This window comes from Thrips palmi, unplaced genomic scaffold, assembly GCF_012932325.1.
Source record: "Thrips palmi isolate BJ-2018 unplaced genomic scaffold, TpBJ-2018v1 HiC_scaffold_1, whole genome shotgun sequence".
NCBI lineage: Eukaryota > Metazoa > Arthropoda > Insecta > Thysanoptera > Thripidae > Thrips > Thrips palmi.
Genome location: NW_023144620.1, coordinates 7,609,948 through 7,628,178, shown reverse-complemented (window position 1 = coordinate 7,628,178; position 18,231 = coordinate 7,609,948). Strand labels below are relative to the sequence as shown.

Below are 18,231 nucleotides of genomic sequence, written 5' to 3'. Positions count from 1 at the left end.
GGCAATAAAGATAATAATTGAGAAAAAAAGTGATTCTTTTCAATTTTAATTAACTGGCCAAGATTGAATAACAATGATCTGATCAGCAGAGTTTGCTGTAAAAGAAACCCTATTTTTTCGGAAATGAGTGCCTCAATGGAGTAACAGTAATTAAGCAGACATGAGTATGTCATTTCAACAACTGAGAAGTCAGGTACTAAAGAACAAGGAGGCCTAAAAAAAAGACAACAATAAAAAAGTAAGTGCAAACACTTTCTTATTGTTTGGGTTTACAACATCCCAATTGAAACAGCATGAGCCATTAATGCCTCTGCAGCTTGAAGAGTTTCAAGATGGATCCTTGTCTCTTTGATCCAATCAGCAGCTATTCTTCGAGAATATCCCTTCAGTAAATTCATATAACGAAGGGCTTGCAAGAGATCTCCTCGATCAACCCAATATCTGCAAATATGATTAGGATAAACTAAGTTTTTGTTGTTGTTAAAAAAGAAGGGTTGAAAATGGTACTAAAAACACAGGAATATTACCTTGCTTCTTGAATGGCTTCTAAAGTGGAAATATCTGAAGGAACTGGCTGTGATAATTTAACTGATGAAGGGGTGTGGTCCCTGACAGTACTCAACAAAAAACTTTGAGCCCATGATAGGAAGTACAGGGACAGACTTCCTCCATTTTCTGGCACAAGGGATACTCCTTTGGTGACCTTCTCAACCTAAAACACAACGGGAAAAATTATATTTAGAGGACAGAATAGAAGGGGTTATGCATTTTTATTTCAGACAGTACCTTCTTAAATCGCTCAATAAGTGCCTCCTCAGTGAAAACTCCACGCTTGACAGCTTCTTCAGGAATACCACTGATGATAACTGAAACAAGTTGGTCATTTGCCACTGCAAAAGATAAAAAAAGCAAGTTGAGATGTGAACAATTCGGTTACAACATGAGACATGGCTCTTGGTTGCAATGTTGAAATCAATTTTCAGAGGAACCTACAACTGGCGGAGCTCAGTGCTTCTATTTCTCCTTTGATGGAAACAACCTTGTCTTCATAGTGCTTCAGTGGTTGCAATCTTCTAAGAGATCGTACCACCGAATGACAAGCTGCCCAGAGCATTTGAGCGCGGTGAGCAGATTGATCTGCATCAGCACGAGCTGTACATAACACATTTGAAACAATATAAAATAAATGTAACAGATCATTCTGAGAAAGTTTCAAAGCTCAAAATACATCTCCTACCTTTGACAAGCTCATTTATCTCAGACATTTGCTTCTGCATATCTGTTAACACTTTGACATTTCTCTTCTCCGTGGTTTGGACTAAATCTTGCATTATAGCAGCATGTTTCTGTACTAGCTTAGCCTCTTGCTGCTCCTCCATATCACGGACAGTAAGGAGGTGTGCTTCAGTGGCTCTAGCAAGGTGTCGCGTGATCTCAGCCTCACATTCTGCTTTTATTTGTACAACCTTAATAATAATCATAAGCAATGAAAAAGCAGTAGAAAATGTGTAAGTATTAAAAGAAACCAAACTTCAGTTCTAGTACCCTTTCTTTAAGTTCCTTCTCCATTTCTTGCTTAAGTTGAATGACTTTGTCAGACACCTCATTGCCAATGCGTTCTTGGTCCTCCTCTGATGATGCAAACGATGACAACGCTCTTTTAATTCTAGCTGATCTTTTCCTCTAATAACAAGAAACCAAACTTAAACCATATAAACAATTTTGTGACAAGTTAGGAATTAAGGACCAGAGAAATACTCACTTCACTGTCACAAAGACGGTCTTGATACAATTTCACTTGCATGTAAGCATAAAGGAGAAAGAGGTCAACTTGTGGTTTTTCCAAATTTAATATCCTCTTAGGTATGTCCAGAGACGGAAAAAGTATGTGTAGTTCCTCCTAAAGTGGTTCTTGAATTAGATAATAACAAATGTAATAAGTTGGAAACAATTGAGCAAAAGTTATACGTACAGCAAAGGTTTTTCGAGAGGTTTCGAGTTTTTCCCAGGTACGATCTGCCAGGTGTAATAGATTTCGATCTTCACTGATACGAGAGGCTGACTCTCTCATGGCAGCTGCAGACTGATCTATTCTTCGTTTACTCAACTCCACAATGTCACGGGGACCCTCCAGTCTACTGGTACCAACTTTCAGCCTCAGTTCATTGACTTTGTCCCTACAATAAAACAGGGTATGGTTTTAATGATAAAAGCAGAAAAAGAGCATGACTAATAAAATTGGATTAACAAGTAAGGCTTAGGCTTACAAGGTGCTTTTAACTTTAGCTTCTTCTTCTGATAGAGCCTGGCTCAACTTGCCAGATTTTTCCTGGATCACAGATGCCAAATCTGGGTTCAGACGTTCAGAGCTTTTGTCGACAATTTCTGACACAATGGTTAGTTGCTCTTTGAAAATTAAAATAAAAACAGAAAGGATTAATAGATACTCAGTATCTCTAGAATAGTAGAAACTGTACAAGTAGTATATCCTTACCTTTCAGGAGCTTGCCAATTATTTTGTATGACTTGGATAATGAAATAGCAGAATCAGCAATGGTTTTTTCAATTCCCTGGAGATCCTCCACAGACAAGACCGATCGGAAAGCTAAAATCAAATAAAAGTTACGTGTTTGAGAGATAAGAATTAATCTTACTTCATTCTTCAAATAATGTATTAGTGGCTCAAATCAAAATATTAGCCACAAAAAATAAACCAAAATACCAAAACACATGTGAATTCACACTCATCTTGCACCACATATAGAATTGGCATTTGGTAGGACTACAACTTAGGAGGAATAAAGAAGAGAAAAATAAAAAACAGAAACTTGAGTAAGACTGACATGTTTGTAACAGAACAATTGGCTTCATAAATATCTATTTTCTTGCTTACTTTACAGTCTGCAAACACTCACTTTGAGCAGAGGATGACTTAGCAGGTTTATCTTCAACAGGTTTGGGTGGTTTAGCAACCTTCTCAGATTTAACCTCAGGAGCTGCATTGCATGGGAACAGTGCAGGGAAGCAAAACAGACAAGCAAACATTGGTAATCACACAGAAAAGCACATCCACAATTAGTCACATCAGAAAATGCACAAATAAAGGAGCATCGGACAAAGACATTATATTAATCTATACTAAAGAAATGGACATTGTTAGCAAATGGAAAAGCAAGTATAAAGACTTGTGAAAGGTGTTGAAACAAGTGAGAGTAGGCACATCAGTAAATAGTTCATTCCACTGTTTTGTTAAATTGTTTGTTACATCGAATGTGCTCCCAGTGCTACAGCAACCTTCTATTAAATTGGGAGCTACGTTGCCAGATTAAGATAAGGACACATTTCATAATCTGAACCTAAGTACATAAATATTGACAATTTTAGATTGAGACAGGCAACAATTTTTAAAAATTTAGCACACAGTATTTACCGGAATAAACGACAGCCTTGAATATAAGACGCAGCCATTGTTTGATTGTGTGGATGCTAGCCAAACCTTTTCTATCAATTAAAATGCGGCCTTTTGAATAAAGGACAAAGAGGTGGAGGTGGAAAATAGGTAAACACAATCAGGAATTAGGGATTGTTCAAAAAATATTTGGTTAATTCACCCATGACTTCCCTTCTCCTTCTCCACACACACACACAAAATAAATTAAGACAAGAAATTTTAAGTTTTGGCATGAACCATGTTCTTGTGGACCTTCTTAACAAACTTAAAATCTGAAAAACAGAAATTAATTGAAAGTTGAATTATTGAATTTTTTTCTTGTTGGCTGACTTTGCGTATAAAAGCTGCTAAATTAGGTTGCACAGTAAAGCTGGTCAAGACAGGGGAAATGTGTACCTGATTGAGAAGAGTTTTCTGAAGCCATGCTATTCATATATTTTTGCACAAGGAGGATATGTTGAATCAACCATTACCTACCTCTCTGATCAGTTGCTGCATCTGGAGTAATACCTAGAGCTCTGTCAAGCAAACAGTTTTTTTAGTTACAAATGAGAAACAAAAGGTCCCTAATATCAACAGCTTAATAAAATTTAACTATACTAACGTTGAGATGGATTCAGTTATAGCTTTTTCCTCTTGAAAGATGAGTTTTATTCCATCATCTGCATATGGCACAACTTCGACAACTTGCTTACGAAAGTCCTCATCATATTTTGCATAAAGTAGGGCGCCTCCAGATGCTAGGAGAACCGTGCCAAAAGTGTAGAGTCCAATTCGAGACTTCTTCCTGCACCCAACATATAAAATCCATAATCAAACGGTACTTCAATGTTTACAATGACCCATTATTTCTGCAATCAAATGCAAGTTCAAACTCACGGTTGAGGGGGATACTGAGAAGCTAAGCGGCTGGTTACATTGGTAGGCTTGAAAGGTAGATTACGAATCTGAAATAAAAATTTGTTTTTAAGCGCCTTTAAGGTAGAAGACATTAGCGACATCGTTGTGAGAATACAAGCATCATGAGAAAACGCGGACTTCAGAAAATGTGTCATCATATCAGGCCCATGTGAAAGGTGGCTTAGGTTTTAAACATGATTCTTCCTCCCATAAGAGGGAGATATTAATGGCCAATTTTGACAAATAGGTGACAGCCTTTATATTTGAAGTTCATAGATACCATGTTTGGCTTAGCCACGGTGACAACAAACAAAAATTATGATTTAACGATGGACAACTCGATTAGATAATGTTTAACAAACTGACAACATCAAGAAATAGCAAATACGGCAGATTACTAAATGTTTCTTATCCTTCAGAGTGAAGGTTATCAATGAACTAACCTGTATATGGATGTAACCAGGCAACCGGGAACTAACTCGCATCATGTTGATTTGATAAAAGAATATTTAAATTTGTCTGAGAAGCCAAAATTTTACGCGGTCGAGTGTCGAGATTCCCACTGCAGTGTCCCGAAAATGCATTGAATATTGTGTGTGGATGTGGGAGTTCGGGTCTGCCTGCACTAGAAACTAGTGGTGGGGGGTGGGATAAAAAGGGGGGGGGCGGGCGTGGAATGGAACGTGAATGTGATTGAATGTACTACAGTACACGGTGTGACGAGTGTGTTTGTTTCTCCCAAACCTTGAAATTTTTAATCGCCAAAAATGAGTGCTCCTTCGGCTGAAGGATCTACTGACTCTGTCCAGACGTTTGAATTAGGACCTGAACATGAACTCCGTTTCGAAGTTGAAGGAAAGAATAAGGTCATCATGTCGGTAAGATCCTTTTCACCGTATGTTGTCACAATCATAACCTCCTGTCACTGTCAAACATAGTTTATTTATTATGTTATGCGTTGTTTTTTGTGTCCTTTTGACAACGTTTAAAAATTAATATACGTGTTGCCATGGTAGTAGGTTAAAATATCTTCATTTATTTGTACTATGCGTTCACATCATTTATTTTCAGGTTCGTGCTGGAATGGCAGAAGTTTTCGGAACTGAACTAGTCAAAGAAAAGGAATACACATTCCTGTCTGGAGCTAAAATAGCTGTATTTACCTGGCAAGGAGCAACTATAGAACTACGAGGAAAAGCGGAAGGCTGTTACATTGCCAAAGAGACACCCATGGTTTGTTTTCATTTTTGTTTATGGTCTTTCACAAGTACAAGTATATATTTTATCTATTTCCCTTCTTCCCTCAGGTTATGTACTTAAATTGCCATGCTGGCCTTGAGCAGTTACGAAGGAAAGCAGAAGAGAACAGTGAACTTCATGGACCTGTCCTAATGGTTGTTGGTCCACAAGATGTTGGCAAATCTACTCTTTGTCGGCTTCTACTGAACTATGGAGTTCGTATGGGGCGACGCCCCATTTTTGTTGATCTTGATGTTGGTCAGAGCCATGTTTCTATTCCTGGAACTATTGGTATGGGATGTATTCTATGAACAATTTACTTTAGGTTTCTTCAAATGTTTCCTTCTAACTTAGTCATTGTTTTGATTTTTCAGGGGCCCTGTTGGTTGAAAGACCAGCTGCAGTTGAAGAGGGGTTCTCACAACAAGCTCCCATTGTATATCACTTTGGGCACAAATCACCCAGCGGTAATATAAAACTCTTCAACACACTTGTATCAACTTTAGCAGAATGTATCAAAGAAAGAATGCAAGCAAATCGGAAAGGTACCTATCACTCTATTGTTGTTTACTTCCAGAGATTGCTTCCGTGTTTATTGGCAGTCTTGGATATATCAAGGACCTTTCTTTTGTTTTCAGCCAATGTTTCTGGAGTGATCATAAACACTTGTGGTTGGGTAAAACAAAGTGGCTACCGGTCACTCACTCATATTGCACAAGCATTTGAAGTTGATGTTATTGTTGTATTGGATCAGGAAAGACTGTATAATGAATTAGTCAGAGATATGCCACCTTTTGTTCGTGTTGTCTTCCTTCCAAAGAGTGGCGGGGTAAGCAGCCTGGTCCCGAAATATTCTTTAGCTGACATGGTTTGGCATGAATCATAATTTAATTTTTTTCCCCAGGTTGTTGAAAGAAATAAAGCTGCAAGATCAGAGGCTCGGGATTCAAGAGTAAAGGAGTATTTTTATGGGCTACGGTCTCCTATGTATCCCCATTCATTTGATGTCCGCTTCAGTGATGTGAAAATTTATAAAATTGGAGCTCCATCCTTGCCAGATTCTTGTATGCCACTGGGTATGAAAGCAGATGACAATAAAACTAAACTTGTACAGATGCAGCCAGGTATGATGGAGTTTACTTTCTTCAAGCTAATGTTACAAACACTGTTTTTTTTGCAATAATGTTTATTTTCTATATCCAGGCATGGGCATTCTCAATCACATTTTGGCAGTAAGCTTTGCAAATTCATTAGAGGAAGAAGTAATTCAAAGCAATGTAGCTGGATTCATTTGTGTGTAAGTACACAGTCTTCATTATTGTAAATTTTAGGAAGATAATTTTGAATTAATAACTCACATTTGATTTTTAATTTCAGAACTAAAGTTGATCCAGAAAGACAAATGATGACTGTTTTATCACCTCAACCACGACCTCTTCCCCAAACTTTACTTTTGTTATCTGAAGTTCAATATATGGACAGTCAGTAGTGAACAAATAATATTTTGTTTTGTGTTGTTATTTTTTTTTAATGTGTTGCCTTTAAGACTTTTGTTTAAAGACATTGTTTTCTGTGTGTGACACTGTAAATCAACTGTTAATCATCATGTACATTGTGCTACTCCATTGTTTAATTTTAAATTAAAAGAAAAAAAACTGAAATCTGATAATTGAATAAAACTTGCTCTCAGCCTTATTTCTGCTGTTTTACTTCTACAATCACAAATGTCTCAAATTGAAAAGATTTAAACGTGGTTACACAATGCCGAAGTCCTCCAGCAAATTAGCACGGCCTCGCAACATTTCGAACCTTCCGATTATTTGCAGTCCAGGCGGTAACTTGCATGCCTTTGAGGTCGTCAGAGCGCAGCACCCTTTCACCACCTTGTTACGCAAACATGGGTGCTATGTGACCATGCTTCCGGGGAGTCTATGATGTTTTTTCATCATCATGGCCATACCAGAGGCAAGTAGGGGTATTTTTCTATTCGTTCATGTCATAAAATCTTATTCCTGACCGAAACTCTACGGTGGTGGAGCCAGTCTAACCTCTTACTGTCTCCAGCACTCGGTCGCATGAAATGTTTCATCATGGGTTTCCTTAACTCTTTTTCTGTGGTGCTGCGCGTTGATTCTCGATTCTCGACCGTTACCAGTTCGTGACTTGTCATCGTGAGACACTTGAGATAATTGCGTTTTGCGCGTTTGGTGTTGTACAGTCTAATGACCTAGTTTATAGGCAGTCGTGAGTTCTGCGTATAATGTTAGACCGCGGGGGAATGCAAACTGATTTCAAACAAAGTTCTTGTTTGTTTTCGGCTTGGCTGCGATTCAAAGTTCGTCTTTTGGAGGAGCTTTGGCGCTGTCTGGCGTAAATATAACTTTGCTTGAGTCACTGGTCGCTGTTACGATGGCTTCTTTCGATTTTGCTTGCGCTGCCGGATCGGCGTCTTCCAAACTTATTCGGGACGAGGCGGGCTCTCTGCAACGATTTGTGACATCAGATTAGTCCGAGAGGTCTCGCTGACAGGACAGGGACGTTTGTTGTGGGCTGGCGGGGGTCGCCTTCGAGGTAGGCCACCATGGCCACCACTCACACCGGTGTGTTGCGGCACGGGTGGTGGCCTACCCGCCGGGCACTAGAGGCCCTGAAGCGCACAGTCACCGCAAACCTCCCGCCGAGCGCTTTGCCACAAACTGGGAGTACTCTACTTTACTTACCCGGCCAGCCCTGCCGAAACGGTGAAGTCCTTGGGCTTGCGGAAGTTGCACTCCAGCTTGAAGGCGGCGTCCCCCGGCATGATGAGCTCGTCGTCGTACTGCACCACGATGGTGTTGGAGTACACGTTGTCGTCCTGGAACAGAAGCCACGGGGTCGGTTACCTACGGTCTTCCAGTCGGAGCACGTCGGGGCATCGAGTCGAGAACGCACGTTGCGCGTCTTGCACTTGGCGAAGGGAAGTCTGAGGGTGAAGTTGCGGCCACCCTCAGCGTCCAGGAAGCAGGGCTTCTCCTGGCTGTAGAAGGCCCCCCTCGTGTACAGCACGCCGTCGAAGTCCTCCTCCATCTCGATGTGGACCTCCATGTGGTCGGCGGCGCAGCGCAGGCTGACTTGCCGGTACCCCGTCAACGAGGGCCCGATGCCCATGGACTCGGTAACGTCGCTCTCCCAGTTCTGCCACTCGGGCTCCGCGCCCAGCACACCTGCGGGTCGACAGGCGATGGGTGAATGAATGAATGAGAAGGCATGAATGATTGAATGGCCGGCTGAATGAATGCATGGAAGAGTGGGCGGTCGTTGGCATACCGCAAGCGAGCCAGGATGCGGCGGCGAGGAGGACGGCGGTGGCGCGGGCCATGGTGGCTGTGGCTGGGCCGCGGTGCCGCCCTCGCGGAGGGACTGGGAGGGACCGGAGCGGCTGTGCCCGTGGCTCCGCGGTGTGTCTGGCCTGTCCTTCGGGTCCGTCAGGGCGTCGGCGTCGGGACCAGAGAGCCAGGTGGAGCCAGTCGGCGTGCGTCCGAACGTCACTCACGACGCCTCGTTGCGACTTGCGTAGCTTGTGAGGCTTGCGGGGTGCCGCGACGTGCCCATCGTCTCCAGGCAAACTGCCGGACCGGACCGGACGGAATCCTCGGCCCGGCAGACGATTCACGCCACGCCGCCGCGGCGCACGGCGCGCTCGACCGGTAGGTCAGTGCCCCCGCGACCCCCTCCCCCCTTCCCCTTCTTTGTCTCGAGCCCACCTCTTGCCTCTCCGCGCCGGCCGGGCCTAGCCGGGGCGGGGCACACTGCCGCACTGCCCCAGAGGCCCAGGAGCACAACCGACCCCTCCTACCGATCCCAGCGCCGCTCGGGTTCGAATCCCTGCCCACTTTCCTTTTCAAAACACGGGTTGGGTGCGCCGGATGCACCTGGAGTGCGCCGAGGTCGGGTTATTTGGCCAAGATAGCAGTCCGTTTTCCGCGACAATGTATTCTCGATTCGTAGAGCCGCTCTAGAGCGGCCAGGGATTGGGGCTTGGGCTTATCTCTGGCCACTCTGTAGACACTTGCCTTTGCTTGGCCGCCTCGCCGCACGCGCTCTCGGTTGAGTGCTTACATCGGCGCGCTTGTCAGATGCAGCTAGATTAACGCCGGGCCGCCCACGCAACCTGCCGGCCGATTCCAAACAGTGCTTTCCTCGCTCTGTCTCTCTCGCACTCGTGGAGCGTCCCGCTGGGGTGCGAGAGAGACAGACAGAGCGACCAGGGCGGAACCAAGCCGCAGCCGCGTCAACGCGATCGCCATCTCCCCTTGAGTGCGACAGAAATAGGGCGAGGAAATGACTCTTTCGGAAACAGCCTGCTGGGCTACCCTGTCGTATCCTGTGTCTGGCGCCCTGCTGTTGTTTGCCTAGCGCGGCAGACTGGTCGGTGGCCACACTGGCCGGCAGCTCAATGAGGGCATTTGATGCCTTCGCGGGGCGGGGCGGGGCGGGGCGGGGGCGGCAGACGTCGCGGCGATATCAGTCAGCATAACGCCGAGTGGAGCGACAGAGTTAGGTCAGACTCGCGCTCTCACGCTGCCTCTGTCCTGTCGTCGCTCCGAGGCAGATCCGACATGGTGAGCAGTCCAGTGTGTCTCTCCGGAGCCAGCAAGGGGCATGCCTGGACAGAACCCGGCCAGCCCGAGGGCCAGCCCCTCTCTCCTTGTCTCTACCTCCGGCAAGTTGCATGTACTCGCATGACTCCCCACACTACGCCAGATTTTTGCGGGTAGTACTTTGGGGGTACAGTACGCAAGCGTCCACTGGCTCTCTCGCTGTCTCGTTGTCGATATTAGTCCTCGCGAGGGAAGGGCAAGGACGTCCCCTTGACTGCCCGCGGCGGGGGAGCGCAGGGGAGCGGGGGCGTGAGCCCGGCTGCCCATTTCTTCATCGCCGGCCTGCTTCTGTTTGTGTTTGTGCGCTTATGTCACCCAAGTCACCCAGAACCGCCTGGCCGCCAGGCCGGCCCGTCACGCACTCGGGCCCAGCGCGTTGCCTATCTCACGGGCGTCCCCTCGGCCTTCCCCAAACTTGACTTGTCAATCGTCTTGTCCGCTCTTTGATGGTCACGCCACGTCTCCTTGCCGTTGCAGGCCGAGCCTCTAGAAGCCCCGGCGCCTGGCCAGCCCGGCCCGGAGGCCAAGAGGTCCGCGTCGTCACCAGATGACCACGGCGTCGACGTCGCTCTGGGCAACAGACGCCACGGGGCGGCGTCGTGCTGCAGCGGGCTGTGGCGCGCCGCTCGCTGCGTCACCGTGGAGCCCGTCCTCTTCTCCTACATGTTCGCCTTCATGCTCACGTCCGTCGTGGAGCAGGACTTCTACGTCGACCGGGCCTGCCGAGCACACCTCAACCTGTCCGACTACGTGTGCAGCCACATCAGGGACAAGGGGAACGAGGACGACCTGAGCCGAGTGCAGGTCGGTGAGAGAGTAGGACCAGCGCTGGGTCGGTATTGGCAGTGCGGTAGTCCGGCAACTCTTTGTGCCTCCAGATTGAGGTGGCGTCCTTCTACCAGTACAACGGCATCGCGTCCAACGCGGTGCCCTTCATCCTCGCTCTGTTCCTGGGCTCCTGGAGCGACCGCCGCGGCCGGAAGCTGCTGCTGCTGCTGGGGCTGGCCGGACAGATCTACTACTTCGCCATGCTCACGCTGGTGTCCACGCAAGGTGAGGAGAGAAGGCCCAGGCCGGTGCCAAGTTGGAGTGGAATTCTCACCCCCGTCGAGCCACGGTTGACTTTTACACTGTCCCGTCGCAGTAACGTGGCGCCTGGAGACGGTGCTGGCGCTGGCCAGCTTCCCCGCCGCCCTGACGGGCAGCAACCTGGCCATCTTCGCGTCCACCTTCAGCTACATGGCGGACATCTCGTCCACGGCGGACCGCACGCTTCGCATCGCCATCCTGGACGGGTCGTACCTCGCCTCCATGCCCACGGGCATTGCTCTTGGTAGGGGCAGTATTTTGGGGACTTCCCTCTGGGTTGCTTTGGTACCGGCTTTGACAGGGTTTTGTTATTTTTGTGACAGGCTCATATCTTTTCAGATCTGTTGTGAACAGATCCTTCACTATTATGTTCATAATTAACACTGTCATTATGACATGTACGTTCCTCTACAGTCTCGTAAGACTCAAGTGGCAAACAGCTGATTCTCAAAAACCACTAAAGGGTGGTAAGTTTGTTTTTTTAAATTTAGTCTTGTTTAAATTAAAAGGCACTAAGAACTGATGTTGAACAATTTTCCAGTTAACATTTGCACGGATTTCTTTGATTGGAAACATGTTGTGGACTCTCTTAGAGCAGTAGTCAGACCGCGAGCAAATCATGGCCGCCTCTATCTCCTTCTTATCATCCTTTCAATGGGACTATATACCTTCCAGCGCAGTGAGTGTCTGAAATTATTTCCAATTTTATCATTTTTTATGTTAACTCATATTGCAAGATCTCACTGTCTCATGTTGTACTTAAATTTATTTTTCATTTCATCAGATGAACGCCAAATGTCATTTTTATACACCCAAAAACAATTCAAATGGAGTGTAAGTGAATTTAGTGACTTTCGCACTTTTCAAACTGCCACTTATGCTGTTGGTGAGTATTCCACTCTCTTAATATACTGAGAGCTAATTTTTTTAAAAAAATGTTTTTAAAATTTCAAAATATGTTGCAGTAACTCTTTTGGGAGCACCATTATTGACCAAACTGTGCGGTCTGAAAGATTCAGTAATAGTGCTGATAGGAGCTCCAGCTCATGCCATAGCAAGAGTAATATTTGCTTTAGCCGAAGTTCCTTGGCTTTTCTACTTTGGTAAGAGTTTTATTTTTATTACTTTGTCCAAAGAAATGTACTTTTAAATATTGTAATATTGTAAACGGCTCGTTTCTGCAGGTGCTGGGGTATCATCACTTGGTCCCACTGTAGCACCTGTGCTGCGATCTATGACTTCAAAAGTGGTATCTTTTGAGGAAAGAGGCAAGTAATTGAAACAAATGTTTGCGGTGGTCTCTTCTAATTTTCAGTTATTTTTAACTACTGATTCTTTTTGTCAGGTAAAGTGTTTGCCATCCTTGCGGTGGCTGATAGTGCAGTTCCCCTAGTGTCAAGCGTCATATATACTCAAGTGTACCATGCTACATTGAATTCATACCCAGCTGCAATTTACTGGGTTACAGTAGCCTCACAGGGTCTTGTTTTCATCTTCATTTTGTAAGTACAGATCTGAGTTGAGCATACTTTTGTAAGTGTCTTGAAAATAATCAAATTTTATCGATGTTTAGGATTGTTCATTTTTCTATGAAGAAGACATTTTCGTCAGATATCCAAGCATTAGATGCCGAAGGAAAGTGATATGTTACTCCTAGGCTGTGTTATTCCTGTTGTTTAAATTTGTACTTAATGATTTACTTTGATAGCCCATCCATTTTCAACTGTTGTCTTTTAAGTTATAAATAGTCATCATGACTCCTCATTTATTGTTTTGAACATTCCCTCTCTTCACTATTGCTATCATTATTTCTAGTTTTAAAATGTTTTTATCACGGAATCGAGTACTATTGAAATTCCAATACATGTGTATATGTTTTACAACAAAAAATCTCTTTTTGAAATATTTTGCATGGCTGTATTGTTCATTTATTGAAGTAAAGTTCGTTTGAACACCGTCACTTCGTTTTCAAATTTTTTGGCGCGAAGTTTTCTGTCTCCCTTATTGTCAGTCGAAATCCTCTATTCACACTCCTCCGGCTCCCCCCCCCCCCTCCCTCTTTCCCCTTGCCCCTTCCAAACTGAAAACTCCATTTGGTACTTCAACAACAGACGACGGCATAAACACCGATTTTAAATACGTGGCAGTCAAACAAAAAAGGAATACTCTTTACACTTCACGTAGAAAAGTAACCATTATTTAATTCGGCAGTATGGACTTCTTTTCAAATATACCTACTCATATGGTAAGATTTTGCCCTACCTATGCAATATTTTCACATACCATAACCACCTACAGCCGCATATGCATTTTTGATCTCCTTTAAAGTTAACTTTGAGTTCTCTGCGTGTGGTAGTTGGAACCACACCGGCCTACTCATCGGCTGCACCTCACTTTTGAATTCTTCTATGAATCACTATGCTATGAAGGAATACAGATCATGGAATTTAGTTCGTATCCATCTGTCATCCTCTGTTCATTGTTTGTTGTTTTCATTATGAATAAGTAAATGAGAGGGGCTACGTACTTTGTGAACAACTTTTCCTCGGATCTGAAAATAAGAACCTTGAATCCTAATGCCAGAACTTCAATTTTATGTTTTCAGGACTATGATGGCCAGGGCCGATCGGAAAAGATTTCAAGGCTTATTATAACATTATTTGGGGTAAGTTCAATTTACTTAAGCGTTTAAAATTTATGTCTCATTCATATTTTTTTAATCTTTCACTATTGTTGTATTGTCTTCTTTTCGATAGGTTGTTGGCCTCGTCTGGGGATACATAATTCAGCAATTTTCAGAGACCGTTTACGTGCTATTTGCAGGATTTTTCTTAGCTGCCTGTGTAAGTAGCAACATTTTTTTAAAGAATAATTACAAAAAAAATTCCTTTTTTTTTTTTCAATTTTTTTCCTGAAACTTTTAATGCTTAATCTTATGTTTTTGGACAGCTCACTGTTCCACCATGGCCCATGTACAGAAGAAAACCTCTACCCTGGCAGAAACCCAGACCTGCACCCCGAGAAGAAGGGTCGGAGACTCAGTCGCCAAAGACCAAGAAAAAGAAGTAGTCATAGTATTTTCTGTTTTGAATTGTCTTGCTTTGGTTCTCACCTTGCCGTTCCATTCCATGTTTGATTTGTGTTAAGGGCGATTCATCCACTGGATCTCTCATTGTTTTGTGCTGTCTTCATTTTTTGGGTTTTAGAGTACTACTGTTTTGTTATACATGTGTGAACAGTCTCAATAAATTGATTTTATTGTGAAGCCTGACTTTTTTTCTTGTTCAACCAAAATTCAGGTTCTATCCATTTTAGTGAAATCAGCTGTGCTTATCTACTGCCAGCTCACAACTGACTACCACCAAGATCAATTACACTTGGATTGTTATCACCTTTTGGAACCTCCTCCGAGAGCAGAATTGAAATACATACTGCTGTACTGCAGTAATGGACAAAAGGACTAGGGGTCATGAGTCACTAACAAAGTAAGATTTGTGGAGATTTTATTCGTTCATTACAAATAGTCACTTATTTACATGAGGTATGTTCGATCATCAACAAGGTTGCAACTCATTACTATAATGAGCTGCACCACACCTCCACAGCAATGTTGGGCTGAGTTAGGTCCCTACATCAGATGGATTTGATTGAAAACTGCCCAACTTAATTTTGTACTGTTGATCTGAATGTGCCAGATTTATGGAAGGGTTTATCCCCACCTGTACAGGTCTACTATTTATCAGCCATACTATTTCAGCGATACATAGCCGCTAGTGCACAGGAAATGTTCATTAATAATTACATCACAGGAGCATTTATTTAGCTTCAGCTGCCAACCTCTCGGCCTTCTCAACAACCTCTTCAATAGGTCCAACCATGTAGAAGGCAACCTCAGGCAGGTGATCGTAGTTACCATTGAGGATCTGCTGGAATCCCTGCAAAGATTTAAAAAAAAAAAAATTGTTAGCAAATTCTTTGGAAACATTTTACTGCTGCACTTATGCTTCAATTTGTAAAAATTCTTACCTTGATGGTCTCAACAAGGGGGACAAGCTTTCCTGCGTGACCAGTGAAGACCTCAGCAACCTGGAAGGGCTGGGAGAGGAACCTCTGGATCTTTCGGGCGCGGGCGACAGTCAACTTATCTTCTTCTGACAGTTCATCCATACCCAAGATGGCAATGATATCTTGCAGGGACTTGTAATCCTACAGCAAAAGAGGCATTAGAACCATTCTTATCTTACATGTAAAGTACCGGTTTTCGGGAAGTGGATAGTACCTGCAGGATCTTCTGTACACCACGGGCAACATTGTAGTGCTCAGCACCAATGATGTTGGGGTCCATGATACGGGAGGTAGAATCCAGAGGATCCACAGCAGGGTAGATACCCAGCTCAGCAATGGCACGGGACAAGACAGTGGTGGCGTCCAAGTGAGCGAAGGTTGTGGCAGGGGCAGGATCAGTCAAATCATCAGCAGGCACGTAGATGGCCTAAAGAAAACCAGGCTTAGTGATCTGATACAAAATTTTGAATGAAACACTGTGTGACAAGATGGCAATACCTGTACTGATGTGATGGATCCCTTCTTGGTGGTGGTAATTCTCTCCTGCATGCTACCCATGTCAGTGGCCAGGGTGGGCTGGTAACCGACAGCGGAGGGGATACGACCCAGCAGGGCAGATACCTCAGAACCAGCCTGAGTGAATCGGAAAATGTTGTCGATGAAGAGAAGTACATCCTGACCCTCCTGATCACGGAAATACTCGGCTACGGTGAGACCAGTCAGGGCAACACGGGCACGGGCGCCTGGGGGCTCGTTCATCTGACCGTATACAAGGGCGACCTTAAACAGAAAACAGAGAATTAAGGGCCTTGTCATACTAGTGGTACCTTTCCATTGTGGAAAACGAAAATTACCTTAGAGGTCTTGTCCTTCAGGGAGATGACACCAGACTCAATCATTTCATGGTACAAGTCATTGCCCTCGCGAGTGCGCTCACCAACACCAGCAAATACAGAGTAACCACCATGGGCCTTGGCAACGTTGTTAATAAGTTCCATAATCAATACAGTTTTGCCGACACCAGCACCACCGAACAGACCTGAGGAAAGAATTGAAGGTATAAGGTGAATGGCTAAAGATCATGAAACAGCTTAATAACAGCTTAGTAATCAACACAAGCCACTCACCGATCTTTCCACCCTTGGCATAGGGAGCCAGGAGATCGACGACCTTAATACCAGTGACCAGAATTTCCTGTTCGACACTCATTTCAACGAACTCAGGGGCTTCAGCGTGGATGGCGGCAAAGTTCTTGGAGCCAACAGGTCCACGCTCATCAATGGGCTCACCTAATAAGAAAATCAGGAATGTAGAGATGTGACATAAAAATGATTGGAGCAATGAAAGATTTCAGCATACCGATGACGTTGATGATTCTGCCCAAAGTCTCAGCACCCACAGGGATCATGATGGGGTTGCCAGAGTCAAGCACATCCTGGCCACGCACCAGACCCTCGGTACCGTCCATGGCAATGGTACGAACAACATTCTCACCTGCAAGTGAAAAATTTGTCAGTAAGGTTTTCAAAGACTTCAAAATTAGATCCCATCCAGGCCTAAACTTACCGAGATGCTGAGCGACCTCCAGAACCAATCGGGGGCTTCGGTTCTGGACCTCAAGGGCGTTCAGGATGGAAGGGAGCTCATCTTCGAACTGGACGTCCACAACGGCACCAATGACAGCCACAACCTTGCCCTTGGCTCCCTTAGCCTTGGGGGCGGCAGCGGTGGCATAGTTTGTGCGCTCTGGAACGGAGGGTCAGAGAAAGGTCAGAAATAGAAGGATAGGGAAACAGAATGATACAGCATAGTGCCTATAACTTGATTGCACAAAAATTGAATATGTTAAAAATAATTTACTCAAAACATGAAAAGTACTGGAGTACCATAAGAATATTTAAAAGTTTTCAGAAACCTGAATTATTACAATAGGAGCAAGGGGAAAGAGGACATCTAGTAGTGCAGTGGGGCTAACCTAAAATCAGAAGTCGTAGGACAACACTTCCCAAACGGGAAAATTGATTTCAAAGAATTGGAGACCGAAAGAGGGCAATTAGGAAGGTGGAACCGACTTGATAGGCCTAACCAATAAACAAATGAATGGGCAGACCCAGAATCCCACCGTGCGCGGACCTGGATGACCTCCCGCACGAGAAACGCCGAAATTAAAGAAACCGTGGGTTGAGGACGACTCGTCGTCGAAAGCTTGACAGCAGGCGAATGGAATCGAGCAAGGAAAAGACTTGCCTAGATGAAAGAAGGACAAGTTGCCGAAGAGGCTGGACCTCTAGGCACGGATAGGCTAAGTGCTAGCAGAAGCCCTTCATCCGTCGCGAAACGGTCACCGAGCCTGTGCCACTGTAGACTACCAATCCTCAGTCAGGACACTCCAATTCAGTCAAACACCACCAAAATAGGCAAGACAGCGCTCGGAATTGCGGGTGTCTCAGGGAATCTAACCCAGAAAACGGTTTGATACGGGGTAAAAATCGAGCTATCCCTCGCCCGGTACACCGCAAGGTTTCGGGCCACGGGTGCCAGGGGGCACTTGAAGAGCACACGGTTTCCGAGTTCAGTAACCAAGTTTCAGCGGAAATTTCATACTTACGGTTGACAGAGATGGCACCCACAAGTTTAGCAGCTTCATTTTGGACAAGCTGGGGGTTTAGGGCGGGTTTTGCCACCCTCAGAACCCCAGCAGTAGCTCGAGAAACCGCACTTAACATCATGGCTGCTGTAGAGGGGTGGGGACTGTGACTAAAAGTGAAGAGGAACTTTCAGTCACGTGATCGTTCGCCTGTCTCCGAGTACCTTCAGAAATCCACCACGTAATTTAGGCTTAATGGT

General features: G+C 44.7%; 6 protein-coding genes across 9 annotated transcripts; 3 read left to right on the top strand and 3 right to left on the bottom strand.

The window, feature by feature from the left end:
- Window positions 1–30: 30 nt before the first annotated feature.
- Window positions 31–5,006, bottom strand: LOC117644906 (MICOS complex subunit Mic60-like). 2 transcript variants are annotated; one of them, XM_034384621.1, is made up of 15 exons: window positions 4,795–5,006; window positions 4,331–4,398; window positions 4,056–4,238; window positions 3,929–3,969; window positions 2,916–2,996; window positions 2,495–2,605; window positions 2,268–2,406; window positions 1,973–2,177; window positions 1,763–1,900; window positions 1,546–1,683; window positions 1,238–1,466; window positions 994–1,152; window positions 787–890; window positions 528–712; window positions 31–441 (listed from the first exon to the last, which is right to left on the bottom strand). In XM_034384621.1, exons 1-15 carry the CDS (start codon window positions 4,837–4,839, stop codon window positions 270–272), a joined length of 1,998 nt encoding a protein of 665 aa, XP_034240512.1. In that variant the 5' UTR covers window positions 4,840–5,006; the 3' UTR covers window positions 31–269. The 2 variants fall into 2 exon arrangements, with proteins under 2 accessions (XP_034240512.1, XP_034240521.1); XM_034384630.1 differs by lacking the exon at window positions 2,916–2,996.
- Window positions 5,007–5,038: 32 nt separating this feature from the next.
- LOC117644937 (protein CLP1 homolog) lies at window positions 5,039–7,251 on the top strand. The gene is made up of 8 exons (XM_034384728.1): window positions 5,039–5,229; window positions 5,423–5,584; window positions 5,659–5,881; window positions 5,965–6,135; window positions 6,229–6,419; window positions 6,495–6,714; window positions 6,794–6,887; window positions 6,968–7,251. The coding sequence occupies exons 1-8, from the start codon at window positions 5,119–5,121 to the stop codon at window positions 7,077–7,079; spliced, it is 1,284 nt and encodes a 427-aa protein (XP_034240619.1). The 5' UTR covers window positions 5,039–5,118; the 3' UTR covers window positions 7,080–7,251.
- LOC117644954 lies at window positions 6,760–9,215 on the bottom strand. The gene is made up of 4 exons (XM_034384784.1): window positions 8,897–9,215; window positions 8,522–8,793; window positions 8,311–8,444; window positions 6,760–8,071 (listed from the first exon to the last, which is right to left on the bottom strand). Exons 1-4 carry the CDS (start codon window positions 8,946–8,948, stop codon window positions 7,921–7,923), a joined length of 609 nt encoding a protein of 202 aa, XP_034240675.1. The 5' UTR covers window positions 8,949–9,215; the 3' UTR covers window positions 6,760–7,920.
- Window positions 7,429–13,279, top strand: LOC117644920 (proton-coupled folate transporter-like). 2 transcript variants are annotated; one of them, XM_034384652.1, is made up of 11 exons: window positions 7,429–7,555; window positions 10,708–11,034; window positions 11,109–11,283; window positions 11,375–11,563; window positions 11,643–11,786; window positions 11,861–11,998; window positions 12,104–12,205; window positions 12,285–12,422; window positions 12,504–12,587; window positions 12,665–12,821; window positions 12,893–13,279. In XM_034384652.1, exons 1-11 carry the CDS (start codon window positions 7,541–7,543, stop codon window positions 12,960–12,962), a joined length of 1,539 nt encoding a protein of 512 aa, XP_034240543.1. In that variant the 5' UTR covers window positions 7,429–7,540; the 3' UTR covers window positions 12,963–13,279. The 2 variants fall into 2 exon arrangements, with proteins under 2 accessions (XP_034240543.1, XP_034240532.1); XM_034384641.1 differs by lacking the exon at window positions 7,429–7,555 and adding an exon at window positions 10,079–10,191.
- Window positions 13,280–13,373: 94 nt separating this feature from the next.
- Window positions 13,374–14,584, top strand: LOC117644964 (signal peptidase complex subunit 1). 2 transcript variants are annotated; one of them, XM_034384824.1, is made up of 4 exons: window positions 13,374–13,564; window positions 13,925–13,984; window positions 14,076–14,162; window positions 14,269–14,584. In XM_034384824.1, exons 1-4 carry the CDS (start codon window positions 13,532–13,534, stop codon window positions 14,386–14,388), a joined length of 300 nt encoding a protein of 99 aa, XP_034240715.1. In that variant the 5' UTR covers window positions 13,374–13,531; the 3' UTR covers window positions 14,389–14,584. The 2 variants fall into 2 exon arrangements, with proteins under 2 accessions (XP_034240715.1, XP_034240705.1); XM_034384814.1 differs by lacking the exon at window positions 13,374–13,564 and adding an exon at window positions 13,647–13,769.
- A 223-nt stretch (window positions 14,585–14,807) lies between these two features.
- Window positions 14,808–18,165, bottom strand: LOC117644925 (ATP synthase subunit beta, mitochondrial). The gene is made up of 9 exons (XM_034384668.1): window positions 17,993–18,165; window positions 16,951–17,130; window positions 16,744–16,878; window positions 16,512–16,673; window positions 16,239–16,423; window positions 15,883–16,164; window positions 15,599–15,811; window positions 15,346–15,525; window positions 14,808–15,254 (listed from the first exon to the last, which is right to left on the bottom strand). Exons 1-9 carry the CDS (start codon window positions 18,111–18,113, stop codon window positions 15,135–15,137), a joined length of 1,578 nt encoding a protein of 525 aa, XP_034240559.1. The 5' UTR covers window positions 18,114–18,165; the 3' UTR covers window positions 14,808–15,134.
- Window positions 18,166–18,231: the final 66 nt, after the last annotated feature.

Bases quoted from the DNA above. Each gene is read 5' to 3' on its own strand.
- LOC117644925 (XM_034384668.1), bottom strand. From the start codon at position 18,113: ATGATGTTAAGTGCGGTTTCTCGAGCTACTGCTGGGGTTCTGAGGGTG. The intron at 16,674-16,743 runs GTATGCTGAAAT...TTTTCTTATTAG, and splicing joins CAGAATCATCAACGTCATCG to GTGAGCCCATTGATGAGCGT. The intron at 16,424-16,511 runs GTGAGTGGCTTG...TTCTTTCCTCAG, and splicing joins TGCCAAGGGTGGAAAGATCG to GTCTGTTCGGTGGTGCTGGT.
- LOC117644920 (XM_034384652.1), top strand. The intron at 11,284-11,374 runs GTGAGGAGAGAA...GTCCCGTCGCAG, and splicing joins CACGCTGGTGTCCACGCAAG to TAACGTGGCGCCTGGAGACG. The intron at 11,999-12,103 runs GTGAGTGTCTGA...TCATTTCATCAG, and splicing joins ACTATATACCTTCCAGCGCA to ATGAACGCCAAATGTCATTT.
- LOC117644964 (XM_034384814.1), top strand. From the start codon at position 13,728: ATGAATCACTATGCTATGAAGGAATACAGATCATGGAATTTA. The intron at 13,770-13,924 runs GTTCGTATCCAT...TTATGTTTTCAG, and splicing joins AATACAGATCATGGAATTTA to GACTATGATGGCCAGGGCCG. The intron at 14,163-14,268 runs GTAAGTAGCAAC...GTTTTTGGACAG, and splicing joins GATTTTTCTTAGCTGCCTGT to CTCACTGTTCCACCATGGCC.
- LOC117644906 (XM_034384621.1), bottom strand. From the start codon at position 4,839: ATGATGCGAGTTAGTTCCCGGTTGCCTGGTTACATCCATATACAG. The intron at 2,606-2,915 runs GTGAGTGTTTGC...ATTTGATTTTAG, and splicing joins TAAGTCATCCTCTGCTCAAA to CTTTCCGATCGGTCTTGTCT. The intron at 2,178-2,267 runs GTAAGCCTAAGC...GTTTTATTGTAG, and splicing joins GCTAAAGTTAAAAGCACCTT to GGACAAAGTCAATGAACTGA.
- LOC117644937 (XM_034384728.1), top strand. From the start codon at position 5,119: ATGAGTGCTCCTTCGGCTGAAGGATCTACTGACTCTGTCCAGACGTTT. The intron at 5,882-5,964 runs GTATGGGATGTA...TTGATTTTTCAG, and splicing joins TTCTATTCCTGGAACTATTG to GGGCCCTGTTGGTTGAAAGA. The intron at 6,420-6,494 runs GTAAGCAGCCTG...TTTTTTCCCCAG, and splicing joins TCCTTCCAAAGAGTGGCGGG to GTTGTTGAAAGAAATAAAGC.
- LOC117644954 (XM_034384784.1), bottom strand. From the start codon at position 8,948: ATGGCCCGCGCCACCGCCGTCCTCCTCGCCGCCGCATCCTGGCTCGCT. The intron at 8,794-8,896 runs GTATGCCAACGA...GTCGACCCGCAG, and splicing joins CGCATCCTGGCTCGCTTGCG to GTGTGCTGGGCGCGGAGCCC. The intron at 8,445-8,521 runs GTGCGTTCTCGA...CTTCTGTTCCAG, and splicing joins CCAAGTGCAAGACGCGCAAC to GACGACAACGTGTACTCCAA.